Below are 25130 nucleotides of genomic sequence, written 5' to 3'. Positions count from 1 at the left end.
CAAATCATGTGGAAACTTGGGCCCATTGAGTTGAAATGCGAGTTGGAGATACTCTGACACATAAGATGGGGGAGGCATTTCTGGACAGTTTTATCCACAATACAGTCACACCCCAGAGGAAAGCACAGGTTAAGGAAAGGGAGGGTGTGCCTGTTGGGGAGCCGGGTAGCGGGGATTTAGGAGAGGTTGAGAAGGAGGTCCCGCAGACACTGGTCCTGTTCAACAGGTACAATGTACTCTCTATCTGTGAGGACAAGCCGAAAGACTGCGGGAACAACAGCCACAATGCAGACCAAGTCACCTTGGCTCAAAAGATTGTCCAAGGTTGGGGGAGGGAAGCAGAATAGAAATATGGTACTGCTAGGGACTCAATAATTCTGGGGATAGGATAGCGTCATCTGCAGCTAAGAACGAGTACCCGGTGCCAGGGAAAGGGGCATTTCATGGTGGCTGGAGAGGATTGGCTCCCGGTGGAGCAACACCTCGATTTCAAAATTCTCATCCTTGTTTACAAATCCCTCCATGGCCTCGCCCCTCCCTATCTCTAATCTGAGGAAGGATGTTCTTGCTATTGAGGGAGTGCGGCGAAGGTTCATCAGACTGATTCCAGGGATAGCTGGACTGTCATATGAGGAGAGACTGGATCAACAGGGCCTTTATTCACTGGAGTTTAGAAGGATGAGAGGGGATCTCATAGAAACGTATAAGATTCTGACGGGACAGGTTAGATGCGGGAAGAATGTTCCTGATGTTGGGGAAGTCTAGAATCAGGGGACATAGTCTTAGGATAAGGGGTAGGCCATTTAGGACTGAGATGAGGAGAAACTTCTTCACTCAGAGAGTTGTTACCTATGGAATTCCCTACCGCAGAGAGTTGTTGATGCCAGTTCATTGGATATATTCAAGAGGGAGTTCGATATGGCCCTTACGGCTAAGGGGATCAAGGGGTATGGAGAGAAAGCAGGAAATGGGTACTGAGGGAATGATCAGCCATGATCATATTGAATGGTGGTGCAGGCTCGAAGGGCCGAATGACCCACTCCTGCACCTATTTTCTATGTTTCTATGTTTCAGCCTCACAATCACCCCGGGATGTCTGTGCTCTTCAAATTCTGCCTTCTTGAGCATTCCTGATTATAACTGCTCAATGATTGGTGGCCGTGCCTTCAGCTGCCTGGGCCCTAAACTCTGGAACTTCCTCCCTAAACCTCTCCGCCTCTCTAACTTTCTTTCCTACTTTAAGACACTCCTTAACAGTAACTAGTGGGGTGCTGCAGGGATCAGTGTTGGGGCCTCAACTATTTACAATCTATATTAATGACTCGGATGAAGGGACTGAGTGTAATGTAGCCAAATTTGCTGCTGATACAAAGATGGGTGGGAAAGCAAATTGTGAGCAGGACACAAAAAATCTGCAAAGGGATATAGGCAGGCTAAGTGAGTGTGCAAAAATTTGGCAGATGGAGTATAATTTGGAAAAATGTGAAGTTATCCACTTTGGCAAAAAAAATAGAAAAGCAAATAATAATTTCAATGGAGAAAAATTGCAAAGTGCTGCTGCTGGGGATCCTTGTGCATGAAACACGACAGATTAGTATGCAGGCACGGCAAGTAATCGTGAAGGCAAATGGAATGTTGGCCTTTATTGCAAGGGGGATAGAGTATAAAAGCAGAGAAGTTCTGCTACAACTGTACAAGGTATTGGTGAGGCCACACCTGAAGTACTGCATACAGTTTTGGTCTCCCTTTTTAAGGAAGGATATACTTGCATTGGAGGCTGTTCAGAGAAGGTTCACTAGGTTGATTCCAGAAATGAGGGGGTTGACTTATGAAGATAGGTTGAGCCTATACTATTTGGAGTTCAGAAGAATAAGAAGTAATCTTATCGAAACTTATAAGTACTGGGTGTCATGGTACATCAGTCATTGAAAGTTGGCATGTAGGTACAGCAGGCGGTTAAGAAAGCAAACAGCATGTTGGCCTTCATAGCGAGGGGAATTGAGTACAGGGGCAGGGAGGTGTTACTACAGTTGTACAGGGCCTTGGTGAGGCTACACCTGGAGTATTGTGTACAGTTTTGGTCTCCTAACTTGAGGAAGGACATTCTTGCTATTGAGGGAGTGCAGCGAAGGTTCACCAGACTGATTCCCGGGATGGCGGGACTGACATATCAAGAAAGACTGGATCAACTGGGCTTGTATTCACTGGAGTTCAGAAGAATGAGAGGGGATCTCATAGAAACGTTTACAATTCTGACGGGTTTAGACAGGTTAGATGCAGGAAGAATGTTCCCAATGTTGGGGAAGTCCAGAACCAGGGGTCACAGTCTAAGGATAAGGGGTAAGCCATTTAGGACCGAGATGAGGAGAAACTTCTTCACCCAGAGAGTGGTGAACCTGTGGAATTATCTACCACAGGAAGTTGTTGAGGCCAATTCACTAAATATATTGAAAAAGGAGTTAGATGTAGTCCTTACTACTAGGGGAATCAAGGGGTATGGAGAGAAAGCAGGAATGGGGTACTGAAGTTGCATGTTCAGCCATGAGCTCTCATTGAATGGCGGTGCAGGCTCGAAGAGCCGAATGGCCTACTCCTATTTTCTATGTTTCTATAATGAGGGGGCTAGACATGGCAGATGCAGAGAGGATTTTCCACTCATAGGGGAAACTAAAACTAGGGGCATAGTCTCTGAATAAGGGGCGCCCATTTAAAACTGAGATAAAGAGAAATTTCTTCTCTCAGAGGGTTGTAAATCGATGGAATTCGCTGCCTCAGGGAGCTGTGGAAACTGGGACGTTGAATAAATTTAAGACGGAAATAGACAGTTTCTTAAACGATAAGAGGATAAGGGGTTATAGGGAGTGGGCAGGGAAGTGGAGCTGAGTCCATGATCAGATCAGCCATGATCTTATTGAATGGCGGAGCAGGCTCGAGGGGCTGTATGGCCTACTCCTGTTCTTATGTTCTTATGTTATGTTCTTAAGGCAAGGGCTTTAAACTAGTGAGATGGGGAGAGGGATCTACGAGAAACGTATCCAGCCCAAATATAAACAAAACAGGAAAAGGGAGCATTGGAAAGAATATAGTAAGGGATGACATTGATGGCAAGGGAATAAATAGAGTTATGGAACAGAAGTCTAAAAAGATGGTTAAACATAAAATGAGAGGAAATCCTATTAAAATTGATTTAAACTCTCTGCAGAGTTGGAGGCAATCATGCATTGCGAGGAACCAGACATAGTAGGGATTACTGAGACATGATTACAGAAAAATCAGGACTGGGAATTAAACATTGCAGGGTATAACATATTTTTAAAAGTTCGAGAGGGGAAAAAGGGGATGTGTAGTAGCTGTACTTATTAGGAATAACATAATAGGAATAGAAAAAAGTGACGCAGCTATCAGCAAGACGAAAATAGAATCCATATGGATAGGGATAAAAGATAATAAAGGATCAATCACACTAATAGGTGTAGTCTACAGACCACCTAATAGTACAGGGAGATGGTGGAAGAAATATGCAGACAAATTGGTAAAAAACATAGAATAATAATCATGGGGGATTTCAACTACCCCGATATTAATTGGATAGAAGAGGCAGGTAAAGGGGATAAGGGAATGGCGTTCCTACAAAGTGTATAGGACTCTTTTCTAACCCAATATGTAAAAGCCCAACATGGGAGGATTTTCTACTGGATCTAGTAATGGGCAAACATTTAAAATGGTGTTCAACAGAGTGCAGGAACAATATATTCCTCTAAAAGGAAAGAACAAACTAAACACCAATGAGACTCTATGGATGAACAAAGCCATAAGGGGACAATTGAGGGTAAGGAAAGAGGCATACATTAAGTCCATAGACAACAGGGGAGTGCATGATAAGGGAGAATACGAGATTAGGAGAGAAGTAAAAAAAAATTAGGAAGGCAAAGAGGAACTATGACATTAAATTATCAAGGAACATAAAACAAAATAGTAAAATATTTTACAGGCACATCAATAAAAAAGTGAGGTTGGGATGGGAATAGGGCCATGAAGGGATAGACAAGATAATACCACAGGTAACTAGAGAGAGATATTAAATAATTATTTTGCTTGATCATATTGAATGGTGGTGCAGGCTCGAAGGGCCGAATGGCCTACTCCTGCACCTATTTTCTATGTTTCAGTATTTACCAGGGAGATAGAACAGGTAAACATGACATTGGATGATGAGTTTAGTAATGAGATAAGTGCATTTAAAATAAACAGAGGGGATATATTAAATAAACCCCTGGATTGCATCTACTTATTTAAAAAAAACTAGGGAAGGAATAGCAGAGGCATTACTACACATTTTTAATAATTCATTAGAAAAAGGTATAGAATCATAAAAATTTACAGCACAGAAAGAGGCCATTTCGGTCCATCGTGTCTGCACCAGCTGACCAAGAGCTATCCAGCCTAATCCCACTTTCCAGCTCTATGTATAGTGCCAGAGGACTGGCACTCTGTGTTGTAAATTTCTATGATTTTATGATGTAATCCTATGTAAAGTGAGAAGCAAAAATGGAACAAGGCAGTAAGTTAGAGAGAAAAGAGTGAGAATGGATGTGAGAAGGGAGAAAGTTAGACAGGAAACTTGACGTTTTGGGGGGAGGTCAGCATGCAGTGACTAAAAATAAAGCAAGCAGAATCATTGGGAAAAGATCTGTTCACTCTGGGGTAGGGGAGAGGGAAAATGGGGTGTGATCACCCTGCAAACATATCATTGTAAAAACAGTATCATGACACTCCCAGAGACATGAATCAGATAACCAGCCAACAACATCTTCAGCATCAAAGGACTGACTGCTCAAAACTTGAGCTGTCAACCCTCATCATCACATAGAGGAATTTTTATAAAAACGGTCACTTCATCCCCCTGTCCTCTGGTCATCTCCACCCTCGACAAGAAACTAGGAAAGTGATTGACCACAAAGAGTTTCCTCCAGTAAATGCAATAATCTCTCTCGGTAGGAGATTAACAATACATTTCAAATTGCTTACACACAAACAGAATCTTTCTCCGATGTAACACTCAGTTTCCCAGGAAAAATATTTATTTTTCATTCCTCACGATGTAAGTTAATATACTTGAGGCTGGACCAATCTATAAAGCTAAATGGAACCTCTAAATTCCAACCCCATTTAGGAAATAACAAGTTTTAACAGTTTGCTCACAAACTGAATCTTCCTGCATGCGTTCTGAGCAACACGCAGTCAAGGGATGTAGCTTCTAACATCGTAGTACATGATATAACATTTGACTGTCAACCAACGTGGCTACAATTTCTCCACCTACTTTTGTAGAGTTCAGGGTTGCCCAATACTGAAGCTTAGATTCCTTCATCACACATCTTGATTTGCTTTAGCTGGCTGGCTAAATGCAGAGTTGCACTCATGGTTGATGCTGTGGAAAAGTTGTTATAATATTTGCCAATGGCATTGTGCTGCGATGAGTATGAGAGAGATTGAAGGGCTATCGAGCTTCATTGGATGGTTTACCAAAAAGACTTGGATTTATAAAACGTCTTTCATGACCACCGGACATCTCAAAGCACTTTACAGCCAATGAAGTACTTTTGGAGTGTAGTCACTGTTGTAATGTAGGAAATGGCAGATCAATTCTAATGGATTGCTCAAGGATAGTCCAGTCCTATGTCTGACGTTAACTGCATTCCTGCTGAAACTTAAAGGCAAGAGAGTGCTTCAATCACTCACCACTGACATATAGACAGAAGGGCAGGCCTATCTGAGGGAATCTTCTTGAAAGCATTTCCAGAATTAAATAATTGATTTTGCAGGTGTATTTAGTAATTATTTCTGATGCAATTTTAAAGTCCTCATTAATTTATAAATTATTTTTTCTGGTTCTAAGGCATTATAATGAACGAAGGAAGAAAACGGCAATTGAAAAAATGGTGCAGAACTTATTAGAGCAATTTGATTGGTGAGTTTCTTATATTGCTGGTTCTTGAACAGCAACTATCGTAGATTGGAAAAATGAAAATGTAACGCCCCTATTTAAAAAAGGAGACAGACAAAAAGCAGGAAACTATAGACCAGTTAGCCTAATATCTATGGTTGGGAAAATGTTGGAGTCCATTATAAGGAAGCAGTAACAGGACAATTGGAAAAACATAATTCAGTCAGGCAGAATCAGCATGGATTTATGAAGGAGAAGTCATGTTTGACAAATTTGCTGGAATTCTTTGAGGATGTAACGAACATGGTGGATAAAGGGGAACCAATGGATGTGATGTATTTAGACTTCCAGAAGGCATTTGACAAATGTCATATAAAAGGTTACTGCACAAGATAAAAGTTCACGGGGTTGGGGGTAATATATTAGCATGGATAGAAGATTGACGAACTAACAGAAAACAGAGTTGGGATAAATGGTTCATTCTCGGGTTGGCAGTAACTAGTGGGGTGTTGCAGGGATCAGTGCTGGGACCCCAACTATTTACAATCTATATTAACGACTTGGATAAAGGGACCGAGTGTAACGTAGCCAAGTTTGCTGATGATACAAAGATGGGAGGAAAAACAATGTGTGAGGAGGACAGAAAAAAAGCTGCAAAAGGACATAGACAGGCTAAGTGAGTGGGCAAATAGTTGGCAGATGGAGTATAATGTTGGAAGGTGTGAGGTCATGCACTTTGGCAGAAAAAAAATCAAAGAGCAAGTTATTATTTAAATGGAGAAAGATTGCAAAGTGCTGCAGTACAGCAGGACCTGGGGGTCCTGGTGCATGAAACACAAAAGGTTAGTATGCAGGTACAACAAGTGATCAGGAAGGCCAATGGAATCTTGGCCTTTATTTCAAAGGGGATGGAGTATAAAAGCAGGGAAGTCTTGTCACAGTTATACAGGGTATTTGTAAGGCCGCACCTGGAATACTGCGTACAGTTTTGGTTTCCATATTTAAGAAAGGATATACTTGTTTTGGAGGCAGTTCAGAGAAGGTTCACTAGGTTGATTCCAGAGATGAGGGGGTTGACTTACGAGGAAAGGTTGAGTAGTTTGGGCCTCTATTCACTGGAATTCAGAAGAATGAGAGGTGATCTTATTGAAAAGTGTAAGATTATGAGCCCAAATTTCCCCAGGAGTTGCTGTTTTTTTTTGGAGCAACTTGATTTTTCTGGAGTATCTTAAAAATCCCCATTAGCACATTTAATTTGCGCCAGTGTAAGTGAGTTAGTTAGGATTTTTTTTAAAGTTTAGATTTTTTTTCAAAAAGGAGGCGTTACCAGCCACCTATCCCTGTTTTGGCCATTTAAGCCAGTTTGGACAGCTAATAGTTGCTCCAAACTAACTTAGGCCAGCGTATGTGGCCACTTGTGGCTGCACAGAAAATCCTTGCAGAGAGTTAAGAAGTCAGCGCAGATAGCCAGAGATGGGGAGGGTGGGGGAAGGGAAGCACAGAGGATCTTGCAAAGCACTAAACACCTTCACAACAACATTAAAGAAGCATAAAAACCATCAATAAATAAAAAATAAAACTTAAATCACCTCGTGTATGCAACTGTACAAACTCTGCTAAGCAATTCACTATGACTGCTGGTGCTTCTAAACAACAGGATTCCATGAACTCCGTGGGAACCTGTCAAACAGACTTGCCACTCCTGCTATTGTCTCTGGAGGCTTCAGTGCTTTGCTTTGCAGAGGCACCCCCTGCCCAATCGGCAATTATTCCCATGTAAGTGACTATCAGCAGACTGTTCAGCCGCGGTGAGGCATCACAGCTGTACCTGATCCCATCCTTGTTTGACGTTCACACTTACGCGATTCCGACAGGTGTCACTGGATTGTGATCGGGGGCAGAAACACTGACTCTGAGGCCACATCTACACACCCTTACCGCAGCCGTGCTGAGATCCCTTCGGCCAAGGATAGGGGCTGCAAGCATCGGGTTGTCCCTTTGGCCAGGGATAGGGGCGGCGATGTGCTGGGAGGGCGAGGAGCTACTGCGCATGCGCGCAGACTCCACTGCGCATGCGCGCAGCTGCTGGCACTGTTTTCGGCGCAGGGCTGTAGCTCCACCCTCCACTCGACAAGAAACGCCGCCCCAGGACCTGGGACACACAGCAGAGTGGCCAGAGTTCTTGGTAAGTTTTTTGGCGCCATTTTGAACGCACAAAATCGGCGCATCTCAGGAGAATGCGCCGGAAAAAGGGGTTGGGGAAATTTGGGCCCCTTGAGGGGGCTTGACAAGGTGGATGCAGAGAGCATGTTTCCACTGATAGGGGAGACTATAACTATGGGGCATAATCTTAGAATAAGGAGCCACCCATTTAAAACTGAGATGAGGAGGAATTTCTTCTCTGAGATTTGTAAATCTGTGGAGTTCGCTGCTTCAGAGTGCTGTGGAAGCTCGGTCATTGAATAAATTTAAGACAGAGACAGACAGTTTCTTAAACGATAAGGGAATAAGGGATTTTGGGGAGTGGGCAGGGAAGTGGACCCAGTCCATGATCGGATCAGCCATGATCATATTAAATGGCGGAGCAGGCTCGAGGGGCCATATGGCCTACTCCTGCTCCTATTTCTTATGTTCTCATGTTCTTATAGTAAAATAAATTGAGGGATTTGAGCACTCTTTGGTAATATTTTGCTACTTCTGACATACACGTATAATCAGATATTTGATTGGTTTCTCAGAAGATTGCAGAGCTAGTATGCAGTGATGTTCCAGAGGAATTTGAAATGAGGAACAGGACAGTGAGGACAAGGATGATAAGTGCGCAGGATTTAGTATAAAATAAATTATAAACATCAATCTTCTGGATGAGTTGGAGTACATTTAGGACGGAAATCAGATAACTGGCAAGGATTGTAGGCCTTGAGGTGATAAAAGCATTGGTTAGGGTCAGAGTGGCAGTAAGTGAAGTAGAGACATTGCTTGATGATATTCTGGAGGTGGAAGTTGTCAGACATGGTGAGGGACTGGCTGTGTTATACTCCTCAAAGCAGAAATGTTGCTGCAGGACTGGGTGATAGTGTATTAAAAGCACAAGTCATTTACTATCTCTGGAACTATATCAAGGTAACTGGGGTGAAAGCATCAGAGCTTCGACAGCTATGACGGGTCCGACAGAAGGGAGTTTCTGCAGTCTCACGCTGTTTCCGACTGAACAAACTGCCTGCAGCACAAAACTAATCTAAACCCAATAAGAGACTGAATCAAAACGAGTGAGGCATAAATATTCAATGACTAAAAATAGTGTAATTAATAATTATTTCAAGTTTAATGTTTATTTTTATTGATTTTTCATTTCTGCTAAATTTGGTGTTTGCAAGTGTCTTGTAACGGGGCTAAAAGTGGTTCTACTGCCATTACTCCTGCTTGTCCCTCGCCTGCCGACACTGCTTTCTTTATTGTTGTTCAGCAAAACCTGGTATTGGACTTTTCATTACCCAATTCCATTATAGACTAATGGAGACATAAGAAACTGAAGTGCCAGCTTGGCTCAGTCTCCCTTCTTAGTCAGAGGTTTGTGCATCCAAGTCCCACTTCAGGGACTTGAGCACACAATCTCGACTGACATTTCAGTGCAGTACTGAAGGAGTGCTGCATAGGCCGAGCCGTCTTCTTTTCGGCGACACGTTGAACCGATGTAAAAGATCCTATCGTACTATTTAAGAGAAGCAGGAGGCTTCTCCTGGTGTCCTGGCCAACATTTGTCCTTGTAACAACATTAAAAAAAACAAGATTGCTGTGCACAAATTGGCTGCCATCGTTGATATAATGCATTTGTTTCAGAGGTTCTTGCTTAAGAATTCATAGCAACACATTGTTATTAAGAACGAATTAGTTTGTTAACAAAGGTTTATCAAACTACACATTACCAGTTCATTCACTAGGCTCACAACTGCATGCCTCATTGTGGATGACCAAGACTCAACTGACTGGGGTTTTATTGAGTCTTGTGAACATCACGTGACTGGCTAAGCCACTCACAATGCAACAGCTCTACAACTATTTTACTTGTGCACTTTAAACAAGTGTCTCCTGATTAAAAGGGGGGCATACTCCTAACACTTTCAAACAAGTGCCCCCTTGTATTTTTTTTTTTTTTGAGGGCACTAAAAACACAAATTTTACAAGTGCCCCCTGGCTAAAAGGGGGGTGCACTAAAACCGATAAACATAGACAAATTAAACTTTAAACATTAGTGATCAAATTAAAATTTGGTTGTCGGGGGTGATGATACATTCCAGTCCCTCCGGTGCCCACCTCTCATGGAAGGCCACAAGTGTACTGGTGGATACTGTGTGCTCCATCTCCAGGGACACCCTGGCTCGGATGTAACCGCGAAAGAGAGGCAGGCAGTCAGGCTGAACGACCCCCCCGACCGCCCGCTGCCTGGACCGGCTGATGCCCAGGAGCAGTCCTATGAGGCCTTCCGACCCGCCCGCTCCCCTCCACACAGGGTGTCCAAAGATCAGGAGTGTGGGACTGAAGTGCAACCAGAATTTGAGGAGCAGCCCCTTCAGATATTGGAAGAGGGGCTGCAACCTCGCACACTCAATAAAAACGTAGAACACAGACTCCTCTAGACCGCAGAAATTACAGGCGGCCTGGGTGCCGTGAAACGACTTAAAAACTTATTGCACAGGACTGCTCCATGCAACACCCTCCCGGCCAAGTCCCCAATAAATAAGGGGAGGACTCCCGCATAGAGAGCACTCCATTGGGGACCCCTGCCTCCTCCGGATGGCAAGATGGTGCGCCATGGCGTGTCCGGACGACAGACGAGGATGGCAACGTGGAGAGTGTGCAAGAGCAGCCCGTACAGGAATCCCCTCCAAGCAGAACTGAAAGGCACGGAGGGGATTTCTCGGAGAAGGCTCAAGTTGTGAGGCGCCGGCTCCTGAGGGAGGTTTCGGGGCTTGGCGCCAATGAGAAATTCTGTCGGACAGGGGTCAGTTCGGACGGGATCTCCCCACGTGCTTGAGCCTCCTCGACACACCTAACGGAGTCAGGGCCCAGTGCTGTTTTTAGCCACTCAATGGCATTGGCCGCGCGCCGGACGTCGGCCCAGGATTGGCGCCGTGCCAGCTCATCTGGCGCCATCCAGTCGGCTCCTCTGCCATCGAGCAGGTCCCTGACCCTGGTCACCTTGCCAGACACAGCCCTCTCGTCCGCCTGCCACCTAAAACCGCGATCGTAGAGGTATGGATTCCTGAGCAGCGGCTCCCGAAGGACAGCCGCCACTCCAGGTGGGGGAGAACTGCATTTGGTGGCGACTCTGTTCCAGACCCTGATGAGTTCCTGGTAAAAGACAGGCAGCACCTGCATGGCGGTCCTGATGCCCCCGAGGCTCACAAACAGGAGCTGCGTATTGTAATTGAGGCAGTACTACTGGCGGAAGAAATGCGTCGCCAGCGCAACAGCTCTACAAACCTGTGAGCATACTCACAGGTGCATACATTACCATTGGCTATATGATAAGAGCGACTACACTTCAAACATATGACAATGCCTATATGAGGCTTTGGGACGTTCTCAGGATATGAATAGCGCTACATTAAGGCAAGTTCTCTCTTTCTTTAAAGCAGCACCAGGACTTCTTTGGGCATAGGAACAAGAATTAGGTCGTTTGGTTCATCACGCTTGTTCTGTCAGTTTTTTAGCCAGGGTAACTCTCAACCTGAAGGGCTAGCAGTTGCTGTATTGATAGCTATGACACTCACTCTTCAAATGCTCCTGCTAGCTCACAGTTTTGTTGTTGAGCACCCACAAACTTTGCGTGCTGGAATCAAAGGGGGTAAATCCAAATGGAAGCAAGTATCAGTGCCATTGAACAAGTTCTTCATAGTCGCACGGAGGAACACAGGCCATGCATTATTTTTAGGGTCTCCAATTTTCAGTGTGCTGGGTCTTATTGATGCAAGCAAAATAGAAACCAAATCCAATTTTTTGTGTCTGGTGCCATTTCATTAGTTAAACCTGAAAACCAGAAACCCTACCTTTGATCACTTCAACAACAACAACTTGCATTTATATAGTGCATCCAATGCAGTAAAACATCCCAAGGCACTTTACAGGGCCATTATCAAACAAAATTTGACAACTGAGCCACATAAGGAGATATTAGAACAGGTGACCAAAAACTTGGTCGAAGAGGTAAGTTTTAAGGAGCGTCTGAAAGGAGGAAAGAGTAGTAGAAATGCGGAGAGGTTTAGGAAGGAACTTCCAGAGCTTAGAGTCTAGGCAGCTGAAGACACAGCCGGCAATGGTGGAGCGATTAAAATCAGAGATGGAGGCGGGCCATTCCATTAGCAACAGATGCTGCACTGTGCGGAAAAAATGTCAAAATATTCAAAGCAGCTTTTAGTTTACTAGAGCTAATGGATAATGGCATTAATGTTATTTAGTAATGACACAATTTGCACCAAGTAGCATTCCTCTTCCTGCTGCAAGCAGCTCTGAATGGGAGTTTTGAGTGAATGAATTGTACTTAATGCTTGCAGACCGCAAACAGCACAAGTATAACATTTAGTCCATTTAGTTGATATCAGATACATGCACTTGCATCAAATGTTTCTGTTTGTTACAATAAAACCTTAATCAGCAGCAATTATAGAGAGCCACAACCTGAGAAACACTAGCAGTTTGCTTAAACCACATTATCAACTGTATAGTACAGGAAGACATGGGCTTTCGGCAGATCACCAAAGTTTTGGACATAACAAGATGTATAGAAACTGAATGGTTTTAAATGCTTTGTCAATATGCTTATAAACGTCAGTATAGATGGCGCAGCATATTGGCGACGGCCAGCAATAGTCTAATGAGCAGTATTTTATAACACAATTTGCAGAATGCCCACAAGCAATCAAGTGTTTAGGAAGTAACTGCCACATAAACCTCGAGCAGAGTATTTATTACAAAAGCCATTATATGCATTGCATTAACAGAGCAACTCAGCCTACATGCATTTGCTTTCGAATAAATGTATCCTGTCACCTAATGCACAAATATAGTAATATATCTGAAGACACGGCATAGGATGCATTTAGCTGCTCTTCAACAATTCCTGGTGTTTTGCCAACGTCCAGAGGAGCTGCTCATTATTGAGTCATTCCTCGCTAACTAATAAATGATTTGTGTTTGATATACATGTTGCATTGACATGTACATTTTGAAAAAAAATTGTTTGTTTGGATTTGTTTCTTTAAAGGATTCCTACCCTCCTACGAGGACCGAAGGGCTTACACGTTGAGAGTGCCCTATCAACAACAATACCTTGCATTTATTTAGAGCCTTTAACATAGTAAAATGTCCCAAGGCGCTTCACAGGAGTGTTACCAAACAAATTTTAGCACCTAGCCACATAAGGAGGTATTAGGACAGATGACCAAAAGCTTGGTCAAAGAAGTAAGTTTTTAAAAGGAGGAGAGGTAGAGAGGTGGAGCAGTTTAGGGAGGGAATTCTAGAGCTTAGGGCCTCCGCAGCTGAAGGCATGGTTGCCAATGGTGGAGCGATTAAAATTGGGGACGCGCAAGAGGTCAGAATTAGAGATGCGCAGATATCTGAGGGTTGTGGGGATGGAGGAAGAGATAGCGAAGGGGGAGGTCATGGGAATTTTTAAATTGAGGCTTTGCTGGACCGGGAGCTAAGGTAGATCAGCAAACACAGGGTTGGTGGGTGAATGGGACTTGGTGCGAGTTAGGAGATGGGCAGCAGAGTTTTTGATGAGCTCAAGTTTACGTACAGTGGAAGATGGGAGGCTGCTCAGGAGAGCTTTGGAATAGTCAAACAAAGGCATGGATAAGGGGTTCAGCAACAGATGAGCTGAGGCAGGGGCAAAGTTACGTAGGTGGGAGTAGGCGGTCTTGATGATGATGCGGATATGTGGTCGAAAGCTCATTTCTGGATCAAATACGACACCAAGGTTGCAAACGGTCTGTTTCGGCCTCAGACAGTTGCCAGGTAGAGGGATGGAGTCGGTGGCTAGGGAACGAAGTTTGTGGCGGGGACCGAAGACAATGGCTTCAGTCTTCCCAATATTCAATTGGAGGAAATTTCTGCTCATCCGATACTGGATGTCAACCTTGTATCAACTAATCTTGATCTGCTATTAGTCAGTCACAGCAGGCACAGCTGGTAACAAAGGTCTACACGAGGGTAGCACATCTAGACACTTTTCCACTACTGCCACCTCAATCTATTCCCTGTTTTATTTTTCCATCATGTTGCATATTGATACAACTCCCATCAGATACTGCTATTTAAAAAGCTAGATCCCATTAAATGAAACCGGGAGGAAAGTTTTCCACAACATCCCCAGCCTATCAGTCGCAACTGATGAAACAAGCTGACCATCTCAGTTCAGCTTCTTAATCTTTCATCTTTGGTGCCAAAAACATTATTTCTCTCCTTGGTGATTGCAGCTCGACATTGGAGACTCGGCAGGTTATAGCTGATCCTCAGTCATTTTTGGTTTATTCCATTATTTGTTCCCTTGCAATGACACATTTTATATTTACACTGCCCTTTTATTCTTTCCACAACAACCCCTCTCTTTATTTCATGGAGTGTCAGCTGGAGATTGCCTAAGTTTCCTGCAATCTCCTATTAATCTTCAGATCAAATCAAAGCAGCCCCAGAGAGCACATTCTGTCCTCAAAGCTTCATCTAAACCTCATGCGATACTGGTTAGATTTATGGCCCAATTCATTCATCTCACCATTTCACTTTGTTTTGTCTTTCCTCTCTCTCTGCACAAGTAAAATATTATTTGTTGAAATTCCTATGTTATACTGCAGCCTCCATTTAACCTGGGTCTTGACTCAGTGGCAGTAATCGTAGTGGTGGTGTGCGGGGTAACTAAATTCCAAAATCAGCCTTTAAAATCAAAATGAAGTTGTTTATAAATAAAGTTGTAACTGTAGACCAGTTAGCCTAACATCTGTCGTTGGGAAAATGCTGGAGTCCATTATTAAGGAAGCAGTAGGACATTTGGAAAATCATAATACAGTCAAGCAGAGTTAGCATGGTTTTATGAAAGGGAAATCATGTTTGACAAATTTGCTGGAGTTCTTCGAGGATATAACAAGCAGGGTGGATAAGGGGGAACCAGTGGATGTGGTGGATTTGGATTTCCAGTAGGCATTCGATAAGGTGCCACATAAAAGGTTACTGCACAAGATAACAGCTCACGGGGTTGGGGGGAATTTATTAACATAAATAGAGGATTGGCTAAGCAACAGAAAACAGAGAGTTGGGATAAATGGGTTATTTTCAGGTTGGCAAACGGTAATTAATGGGGTGCTACAGGGATCGATGCTGGGGCATCAACTATTTACAATCTATATTAATGACTTGGATGAAGGGACCTAGTGTAATGTTTGCTGATGATACAAAGATGGGTGTGAAAGCAAATTGTGAGGAGGACACAAAGAATCTGCAAAGGGATATAGACAGGCTAAGTGAGTGGGCAAAAATTTGGCAGATGGAATATAATGTGGGAAAGTGTGAGGTTATCGATTTTGGCAGGAAAAATAAAAAAGCAAATTATTATTTAAATGGAGAGAGATTACAAAATGCTGCAATACAGAGGGAACTGGGGGTCCTTGCGCATGAAACACAAAAAGTTAGTATGCAGGTACAGCAAGTAATCAGGAAGGCAAATGGAATGTTGGCCTTTATTGCAAGGAAGTCCTGCTAAAACTGTACAGGGTATTGGTGAGACCACACCAAGAGTACTGCGTACAGTTTTGGTCTCCTTATTTAAGGAGGGATATACTTGCATTGGGGGCAGTTCAGAGAAGGTTCATTAGGTTGATTACTGATCGTATTGAAACATATAAGATGCTGAGGGGGCTCGACAATGTAGTTGCAGAGAGGATGTTTCCACTCATGGGGGAATCAAGAACTAGGGGGGCATAGTTTAAGAATAAGAGGTCACCCATTTAGAACTGAGATGAGGAGGAATTTCTTCTCTGAGGGTCGTGATTTGGTGGAATTCTCTGCCCCAGAGAGCTGTGGAGGCTGGGTAATAGACACATAGAAACATAGAAATTTACAGCGCAGGAGGAGGCCATTTTGGCCCATTGTGTCCGCGCCGGCCAACAAAGAGCCACACGGCCCTTGGTCAGCAGCACTAAAGGTTACATATAAACCTATGAACAATGACGGAAAGGGAAAGAGCACCCAGCCCAACCAGTCCGCCTCACACAACTGCGACACCCCTTATACTGAAACATTCTACACTCCACCCCAACTGGAGCCATGTGATCTCCTGGGAGAAGCAAAAAACATAAAAACCCAGGCCAATTTAGGGAGAAAAAAAATCTAGGAAAATTCCTCTCCGACCCATCCAGGCTATCGAAACTAGTCCAGGAGATCACCCTGGCCGTATTCTATTCCCTGCAGTACTTACCATTATATTTGCTCTGTGCAACAAAAGGTCATCCAGTCTAATTCCAATTACCAGCCCTAGGTCCGTAACCCTGCAGATTACTGCACTTTAAGTGCCCATCCAACCATCTCTTAAAAATGGTGAGGGTTTCTGCATCCACCACTCTTCCAGAAGCAAGTTCCAGATCCCCACAACCCACTGCGTAAAGAAGCCTCCCCTCAAATCCCCTCTAAACCTTCCATCAACCACCTTAAAACTATGCCCCCTCATAATATAGACTCCTCCACCAATGGAAATAGACCCTGATTATCCACTATGTCCAGGCCCCTCAATATTTTATACACCTCAATGAGGTCTCTTCTCAACCTCCTCTGTTCCAATGAGAACAAACCCAGCCTATCCAATCTGTCCTCATAACTACGATTCTTCATTCCAGACAGCATCCTCGTAAATTTCCTCTGCACCCTCTCGAGTGCAATCACGTCCTTCCTATAATACGGCGACTTGAGGTGCCTTTTCTATATCGTTCATGCCTCAGGTCCATACAGGAGGGCGGGTATTACTGCAGCCCTGTAGACCATGAGCTTGGTGGTAGATTTGAAAGCCAGGTCTTCGAACACTTTTCCTCAGGCGGCCGAAGGCTGCACTGGCACACTGGAGGCGATGTTGAATCTCCGCATTAATGTCTGCCTTTGTTGATAAGATGCTCCCAAGATATGGGAAATGGTCCATGTTGTCGAGGGCCGCACCGTGAATCTTGATGATTGGAGGGCAGTGCTGTGCAGCGGGGACAGGCTGGTGGAGGACATTTGTCTTACAGATGTTAAGCGTAAGGCCCATGCTTTCATATGCCTCAGTGAATACATCGACTATATCCTGGAGTTCAGCCTCAGAATGTGCACAGACGCAGGCGTCGTCCGCATACTGCAGCTCAATGACAGAGGTTGGGGTGATCTTGGACCTGGCCTGGAGGCGGCGTAGGTTAAACAGCTTCCCACTGGTTCTGTAGTTCCACAAGATTCTGAAAATCCCCTGGGAGGACAGGCACACCAACATCAGGCTAACATCCCCAGTATTGAAGCACTGACCACACTCAATCAGTTTCGCTGGGCAGGCCACATAGTTCGCATGCCAGATACGAGACTCTCTCAGCAAATGCTTTATGCGGAGCTCCTTCATGGTAAACGAGCCAAAGGTGGGCAGCGGAAACGTTACAAGGACACCCTCAAAGCCTCCCTGGCAAAGTGCGACATCACCACTGACACCTGGTAGACCCTGTCCGAAGACCGCCCGAGGTGGAGAAAGTGCATCCGGGAGAGCGTTGAGCTCTTCGAGTCTCAACGCAAAGAGCGTGAAGAGGTCAAGCGCAGGCAGCGGAAGGAGCGCGCAGCAAACCAGCCTCACCCACCCCTTCCCTCGACGAATGTCTCTCCCACCTGTAACAGGGTTTGTGGCTCTCATATTGGACTGTTCAGCCATCAAAGAACTCACTTTGGGAGTGGAAGCAAGTCTTCTTCGATTCCGAGGGACTGCCTCTGATGATAATACGGCGACCAGAACTGCACGCAATACTCCAGCTGTGGCCTAACCAAAGTATTATACAATTTAAGCATAACCTCCCTGCTCTTCTATTCTATGCCTCAGCCAATAAAGGCAAGCATTCCGTATGCCTTCTTAACCACCTGGCCCGATACTTTCAGCGATCTGTGGACAAGCACTCCAAGGTCCCTTTATTCATCTACACTATTAAGTGGCCTACCGCTTAATGTGTATACCCTTTCCTTATTAGCCCTCCCAAAGTGCATCACCGCACACTTCTCTGAATTAAATTCCATTTGCCACAGCTCTGCCCACTTGACAGGTAGATTGATATCCTCCTGCAGCCCATGATCAACCACACAGTCAATTTTAGTGACGTCTGCAAACTTCTTAATCATACTCCCTATATTCAAATCTAAATCATTGATATATACCACAAAAGCAAGGGTCCCAGTACTGAGCCCTGCGGAACCCCACTGGAAACATCCTTCCGTCACAAAAACATCCATCAATCATTACCCTTTGCTTCCTACCTCCAAGCCAATTTTGGATCCAACTTGACACTTTGCCCTGTATCCCATGGGCTTTAACCTTCATGACCAGTCTACCATGTGGGACCTTATCAAAAGCTTTGCTAAAGTCCATATATACTACATCGTACACACTACCCTCATCGACCCTCTTGGTTACCTCCTCAAAAAATTCAATCAGATTAGTCAGACATGATCTTCCCTTAACAAATCCGTGCTGACTGTCCCTAATTAATCCTTGCCTTTCCAAATGCAGATTTATTCTGTCTTTCAAGATTTTTTCCAATCATTTTCCCACAACTGAGGTTAGGCTGACAGGCCTGTAATTACTCAGCCTATCCCTTTCTCCCTTCTTAAACAAGGGTACTGCATTAGCAGTCCTCCAATCCTCCAGTACCATGCCCAGATCCAAAGAGGACTGGAAAATGATGGTCAAGGCCTCTGCTATTTCCTTTTTTACTTCGCTCAACAGCCTGGGATGCATTTCATCCGGGCCTGGGGACTTATCTACTTTCAAAGCTGCTAAACCCCTTAATACTTCCTCTCTCACTATATTTATTTCATTCAGAATATCACACACCTCCTCGATAGCAGTATCTGCATTGCCCCTTTCCTTTGTGAAAACAGATGCAAAGTTTTCGTTAAGAACCCTCCCAACATCTTCTGCCTCTACACAAAAATACCCACATGGTCTCGAATAGGCCCTACTCTTTCTTTAGTTACCCTCTTACTCTTAATATATTTATAGAATATCTTAGGGTTTTCCTTAATTTTACTGGCCAAGAATTTATCATGCTCTCTCTTAGCATTCCTAATATCCTTTTTAATTTTGCCCCTTAACTTTCTATATTCCTCTAAAGATTCTATAGTATTTAGCCATTGATATATGACATAAGCGTCCCTTTTTTTCTTAATCCTCCTTTGTAAGTCCCTAGACATCCAGGGGGCTCTAGAATTATTTTTCCCAGTCTTTTTCGTTTAGGTACATGTTTGGCCTGAGCCTTCCGGATTTCCTCCTGTTGCCTCCCACTGTTCCGACAATGATTTACCCACAAGTAGCTGTTCCCAGTCCACTATGGCCAAATCACTCCTTAACCTGGCAAAATTAGCTTTTACCCAATTCAGAATTTTTATTCCAGGCCTATTCTTGTCCTTATCCATAACCAACTTGAATCTGACTGAATTATGGTCACTGGCACCCAAGTGCTCTCCCACTAATATCCCTTCAACCTGCCCAGCTTCATTCCCCAAAACTAGATCCAAGACCATCCCCTCTCGTGTTGGGCTTGCTACATACTGACTAAAAAAGTTCTCTTGAATGCATTTCAAGAATTCCGCACCCTCTATACACTTCACACTAAATTTGTCCAATCAATATTTGGATAGTGGTTTTTGGACTTCACAGCAATTTGCCTACATATTTCCTCCTCTAGCTCCTTCCCACTGTTTGGGGGTCTATAATACACTCCCAGCAGTGTGATCGCCCCTTTTTTATTTTTCAATTCGACCCAAATGGCCTAATTTCATGATCCCTCTAACATATCATCCACCCTCACCGCTGTAATATTTTCTTTAATCAGTACCGCAACCCCCCCCCCCACCCCGCCCTTTTTATGCCCCTATCTTGTCTAAAAATCCTGTAGTCAGGAATATTGATCTGCCAAACTTGCCCCTCTTTCAGCCATGTTTCTGTAATGGCTATAATGTCATACTCCCAAGTATCTACCTGTTAGCTCATCCGCCTTATTCGCTATACTCATTGCATTAAAGTATATACCATTCAGCACAGGAAGACCTCCTTGCTTACTACATACTAAACCCTGTTTCCTCTGTCTTACACATTCACTTTCTAGATTCTTGCTATCCAATTTCAGCTTTACTTCCTTCCCAGGTTCCCATCCCCTGCCATGCTCTCCCCAACAGCACTAGCAAAACTCCCCGTGAGGATATTGATCCCGGCACTGCTGAGGTGCAACCTGTCCGGTTTGTACAGGTCCCATCTCCTCCAGAAGCAGTCCCAATGCCTCAAGAATTTAAAGCCCTCCCTCCTACACCAACTTTCCAGCAACGTGTTCATCCTCTCTATCCTTCTATTCTTATACTCATTAGCACGTGGCACCGGTAGTAACCGGGAGATTACTACCTTTGAGGTCCTACCCTTTAATTTTCTTCCTAGCTACCTGAATTCTTCCTGTAGGACCTCATCCATTATTCTACCTATGTCATTGGTCCCGATATGGACCACGACCTCTAGCTGTTTACTCTCCCCTCCCAGGATGCCATGCGTCCGCTCTGTGACATCCTTGACCCTGGCACCAGGGAGACACAAAAACATTCGGGAGTCACGTCTACGGCCGCAGAAATGGCTGTCTGTTCCCCTAACTATAGAATCCCCTATCACCAGGGCTCTTTTGTTCTTTGTCCCTCCCCCCTGTGCAGCTGAGCCACCTGTGGTGCCTTGGAATTGACTCTGGCTGCACTTGCCAGAGGCACCATCGTTCTTACTGATACTCAAAAGTGAATATTGGTTTGAAAACGAGATGGACTCATGGGGGAACTCCTGCCTAGCACACTTACTACGTCTGGTGGTCACCCACTTCCCCTCTACCTGCACGCCTTTAAGCTGTGGAGTGACCACTCCTGAAACGTGCTATCCACGTACTCGCGGATGCACCTTATTGACTCCACCTGCTGCTCCAGCTCCAAAACGCGGAGCTCGAATAGTTGAAGCTGGAGACACCTCCTGAAGTTTCATTGAATATATTTAAGGTGCAGAGAGACAGATTTTTGAATGATAAGGGAGTGAAGGGTGACGGGGAATGGCAGGGAAGTGGAGCCCAAGATCAGATCAGCTATGATCTTATTAAACAGCTCGAGGGGTCAAATGGTCTATTCCTGCTCCTATTTCTTATGTTCTTGTGTTATGTTGTCTACAAATATACTCCTGTCCCCGAGGTAGGGTTGCCAACTCTGGTTGGATACATTCCTGGAGGTGTCATCACATGACCACTTGCCTCCACCCGCCCCGCCTCCACACACCCGCCATTGGTCGCCCAACACATCCATATTTGTGGCGCACTGCCTTCCCGCCCTAATCGTAAAGTGAATAGACTCATTAGCCGATTGGATAATTGTTGATGATTGTCAGTCAAACAGCATTTTCTCCCCAACTCAGATATTTGTAGTACTAACAACCAAATTTTTAAAAACACAGTTTTTAATGCCCATGTGATGTTTCTCCTTGGTAGATTGAAGCAGTGTCCTGGAGATTAGTCTTTAATTCCTGGAGACTCCAGGGCAATCCTGGAGGGTTGGTAACCCGACCCCGAAGCCCTGGATGTATCAGTGCCACTGGCCATTGCTCTTCTTAACAGTTCCAAATTTAAAAAAAACACATGTTTGCTGTCAAAACATGTGCAACAAATTTACATGCATGCATTGCAGTATTATCTTAATAAAAAGCTGTGCTTCCTGCACTGCAATCAATGCTATCACAGACACTAGCAGCAAATATAGAACTGGGTTCGGTTTCTTCTTATCTCTTCTCTATATGTAAAGCACATTTCAAGTACAAAGAAGTTCCTTACCTGTTGGTGGTTTGAGTATTGGTGGTGGGATCAATGGTACAATGATGGGGACACCCCCGTGATCCTTTGACCCAGCCGGCGTTTCCAACAGCCCGTTTCCCGCGGTCATTCCTGGAAAGCTTGAATTGGAGTTTGATGGCGAAGTAATAACACTGTCTTCAGATAGTTTTAGTTTTGGCAAGGAGTTTTCTACAAATAGAGTGGGGAAAAATTACATTATTAAGCATTTATGTTATGTTCAAGGATTTGCATTCAACTGTGAATCTCAACTAAAGGTTGGTCTTAATCTTAATCATCAGCTACCGCACTTCTTACAAGCTTCTTACATTTTATGGAAAATAATAATGTTACTGAGTGTTTTATTATTATTATTGGCCATTTGAACAGATTCCATACAAAAACAAATCCGAACTCGTAGCCTTCATTCAGGTTTACATCATTTTAATTCAAAGTCTATAACTGTAAGTGAAGGATGGGATTTGGAAATCCTACTGCTTTCAAGTATTCCCTTCTCTCACCGGGTAGACCATTGTCTGGGACCAGATGTAAATGACAGAGGCATTCATTGCAGCAGGACACAACCACTAAACTAATAAACTTAACTCAACTTTTAGAGACGAGTTTTCCTTTAAATTAACATGGTAAAGAAAAATCCTCCAATTTTCCTCCCATTCCCTTTGCCCTTGTGGTAAATTCACAAGAAAAACAGAAAACGTTTTTTTTTTAAAAACGGCGATTTTACTGAGCATTGTATCCAGAGCATAAGCATTACATTGCAGCTCATCTGGATTGTTCATTTTAGATTCTCATTCTATTTATCATAATGCAGATCGAGTAATATGTTAAATTCATTCTGCTTCCTATTTTGATGAAGAAATGTTGAAGAAATTTCTATAATTCAACTCAGATAACCTACAAGCAACATTGCGAAGTGCTAAGAATATGAGGAAAAATTATCTTTAGGACTTTTTCTATGATAAACAAAATACCTTTTACAGATGCAACTAGCATAAATGAAGTTACGTTGGAAATTGTGCTTTCATTCATTAGTTGTTCTGTCTGTATAATTTACCCCTTCTCTATCGAGCAAGTTCCTCCATTCTCCTTCAGGCTTTTACACCTTGTACACATCATCACATTTCAGTTTGTGGGAGCTTGCTGTGCGCAAATTAACTCGTGTTTCCTACATTACAACAGTGACTACACTTCAAAAAGTAATTCATGGGCTGTAAACCACTTTGGGACATCTGGTGGTTGTGAAAAGCGCTATATAAATGCAAGTCTTTCTTTCTTGCTTGTGGAGGTATGGTTATATCTGAACTTCATCCAGTTGGATATTATTCACGTATAGGTCACTTAGAAGAATATCCAACTGCTGAGAGCATCACATCTGACCTCAACGCTGCCCTCACCCGACATCCACACACACGCATCCCCAGCAGAGGTCGCTGATCAGGAACGGAAGCCACGTCGCAATTTTCCCCTCCCTAACCCAGGGGGGGCCCTATGAACAATTATGGCACCCAGGTCAGTCCATTCTGGGGATCAAAAGATGGCCTTCTTGGTCTGTGTGGTTCACAGCCTATGTCTGACTATCAGCTGACTGTGGGAGTGGACTTCTGTTCAAAACTGCATTGTGCACACATGTTGGTACGGATTGAGACACTTTCCTCCTCCTAATCAGGCACATTGAACTTTGAGGGTCGGAGAAAGAGATTCGCCATGAGTTACAAGTCGGCAAAAATTGCTGGACGATATGCTCCACTGCTGGCCTCATGAAAACGGGACCTTGTCATCAACTGCCCCATGAACATCAAGACATTGTTGCATTTGCCATGTTAAAGCTAATTAAGCTTGTTGCAGACAGTTAGGGCTGCTACTCAGCAGCGACAGGACCCTTTTACTGAAGGGAGCAATTGAAATGGCAGAATTTCATTCCTGTAGGTAGTAAATCGTTCCTAGAGATTTTTTAAATTTAGAAGTTTTACATTTTTTTCTTAGTTTTCCTAACTGTATCTTTTTTTCTCTCTTAATCCAATCTTTCCCGTCCTTTATTTCTCTTTCTGTACCTGACTTGACTCTATTTCACCCTAATTCCTTCTCCGTCATTTCTCCATTTTTTTATCCTTCAATCTCATTGGTTAAGGAGATAGACTGCTGTTCACCACAGTCCCTGTGGTGCTTGCTGCGCCGTTACCAGCTCACACTTCCAGCAGTATGTGGCACAAAACATTTGAGCTGCAGGGTGAGGAAAAAAAAAATCTAACAAACGGGGCATGCCACGAGATGTCCCATGCCACCAAAATCTGGGCTTTTATTTCTTCACCAGTTTTCTGCCCTCGTCTCCTGAAGCTGTTGATTCATCAATGGGATCCTTTTCCATGGGTGGTGGTACCTCAGGTGGCCGTTATTCCCATATGAGTCTTGACAGTGAGTGATAACCAGTTACTCCACCACAGGGGCATCACAGCCGAGTCTGAACTTGTCTTCAGGCGCCAAGGCCAACTGCAGCACTGCCCCAGTTATTAACTAACTCAGCGCAGACCATTGCTTGGACCCATAAGAACATAAGAAATAGGAACAGGAGTAGGCCACCTGCCCCGCCATTAAATAAGATCATGGCTGATCTGATCATGGACTCAGCTCCACTTCCCTGCCTGCTCTCCATAACCCTTTATTCCCTTATTGCTCAAAAATCTGTCTATCTCTGCCTTAAATATATTCAATGATCCAACCTCCACAGCTCTCTGGGGCAGAGAATTCCATAGATTTACAACCCTCTGAGAGAAGAAATTCCTCCTCATCTCAGTTTTAAATGGGCGGCCTCTTATTCTGAGACTATGCCCCTTAGTTTTAGTTTCCCCTATGAGTGAAAACATCCTCTCTGCATCCACCTTGTCGAGCCCCCTCATTTCAATAAGATCACCTCTCATTCTTCTGAACTGCAATGAGTATACGCTCGATCTACTCAACCTATCTTCATAAGTCAACCGCTCATCTCCAGAATCAACCTAGTGAACCTTCTCTGAACAGCCTCCAATGCAAGTATATCCTTCCTTAAATACGGAGACCAAAACTGT

At 43.9% G+C, this 25130-nt stretch overlaps 1 protein-coding gene across 6 annotated transcripts in view; it reads right to left on the bottom strand.

The window, feature by feature from the left end:
• Window positions 1-25130, bottom strand: part of sobpa (sine oculis binding protein homolog (Drosophila) a) — a 426066-nt gene that overhangs the window by 204060 nt on the left and 196876 nt on the right. For all 6 annotated transcript variants that reach the window (XM_070885635.1, XM_070885634.1, XM_070885638.1 and 3 more), the window contains exon 3: window positions 22051-22239. In XM_070885635.1, coding sequence (XP_070741736.1) covers window positions 22051-22239 — 189 coding nt within the window. The remainder of the gene's footprint in view (window positions 1-22050; window positions 22240-25130) is intronic.

This window comes from Pristiophorus japonicus, chromosome 7, assembly GCF_044704955.1.
Source record: "Pristiophorus japonicus isolate sPriJap1 chromosome 7, sPriJap1.hap1, whole genome shotgun sequence".
Lineage (NCBI taxonomy): Eukaryota > Metazoa > Chordata > Chondrichthyes > Pristiophoridae > Pristiophorus > Pristiophorus japonicus.
The sequence above is the reverse complement of the archived record's forward strand: the minus strand, read 5'-3'. Positions and strand labels throughout refer to the sequence as shown.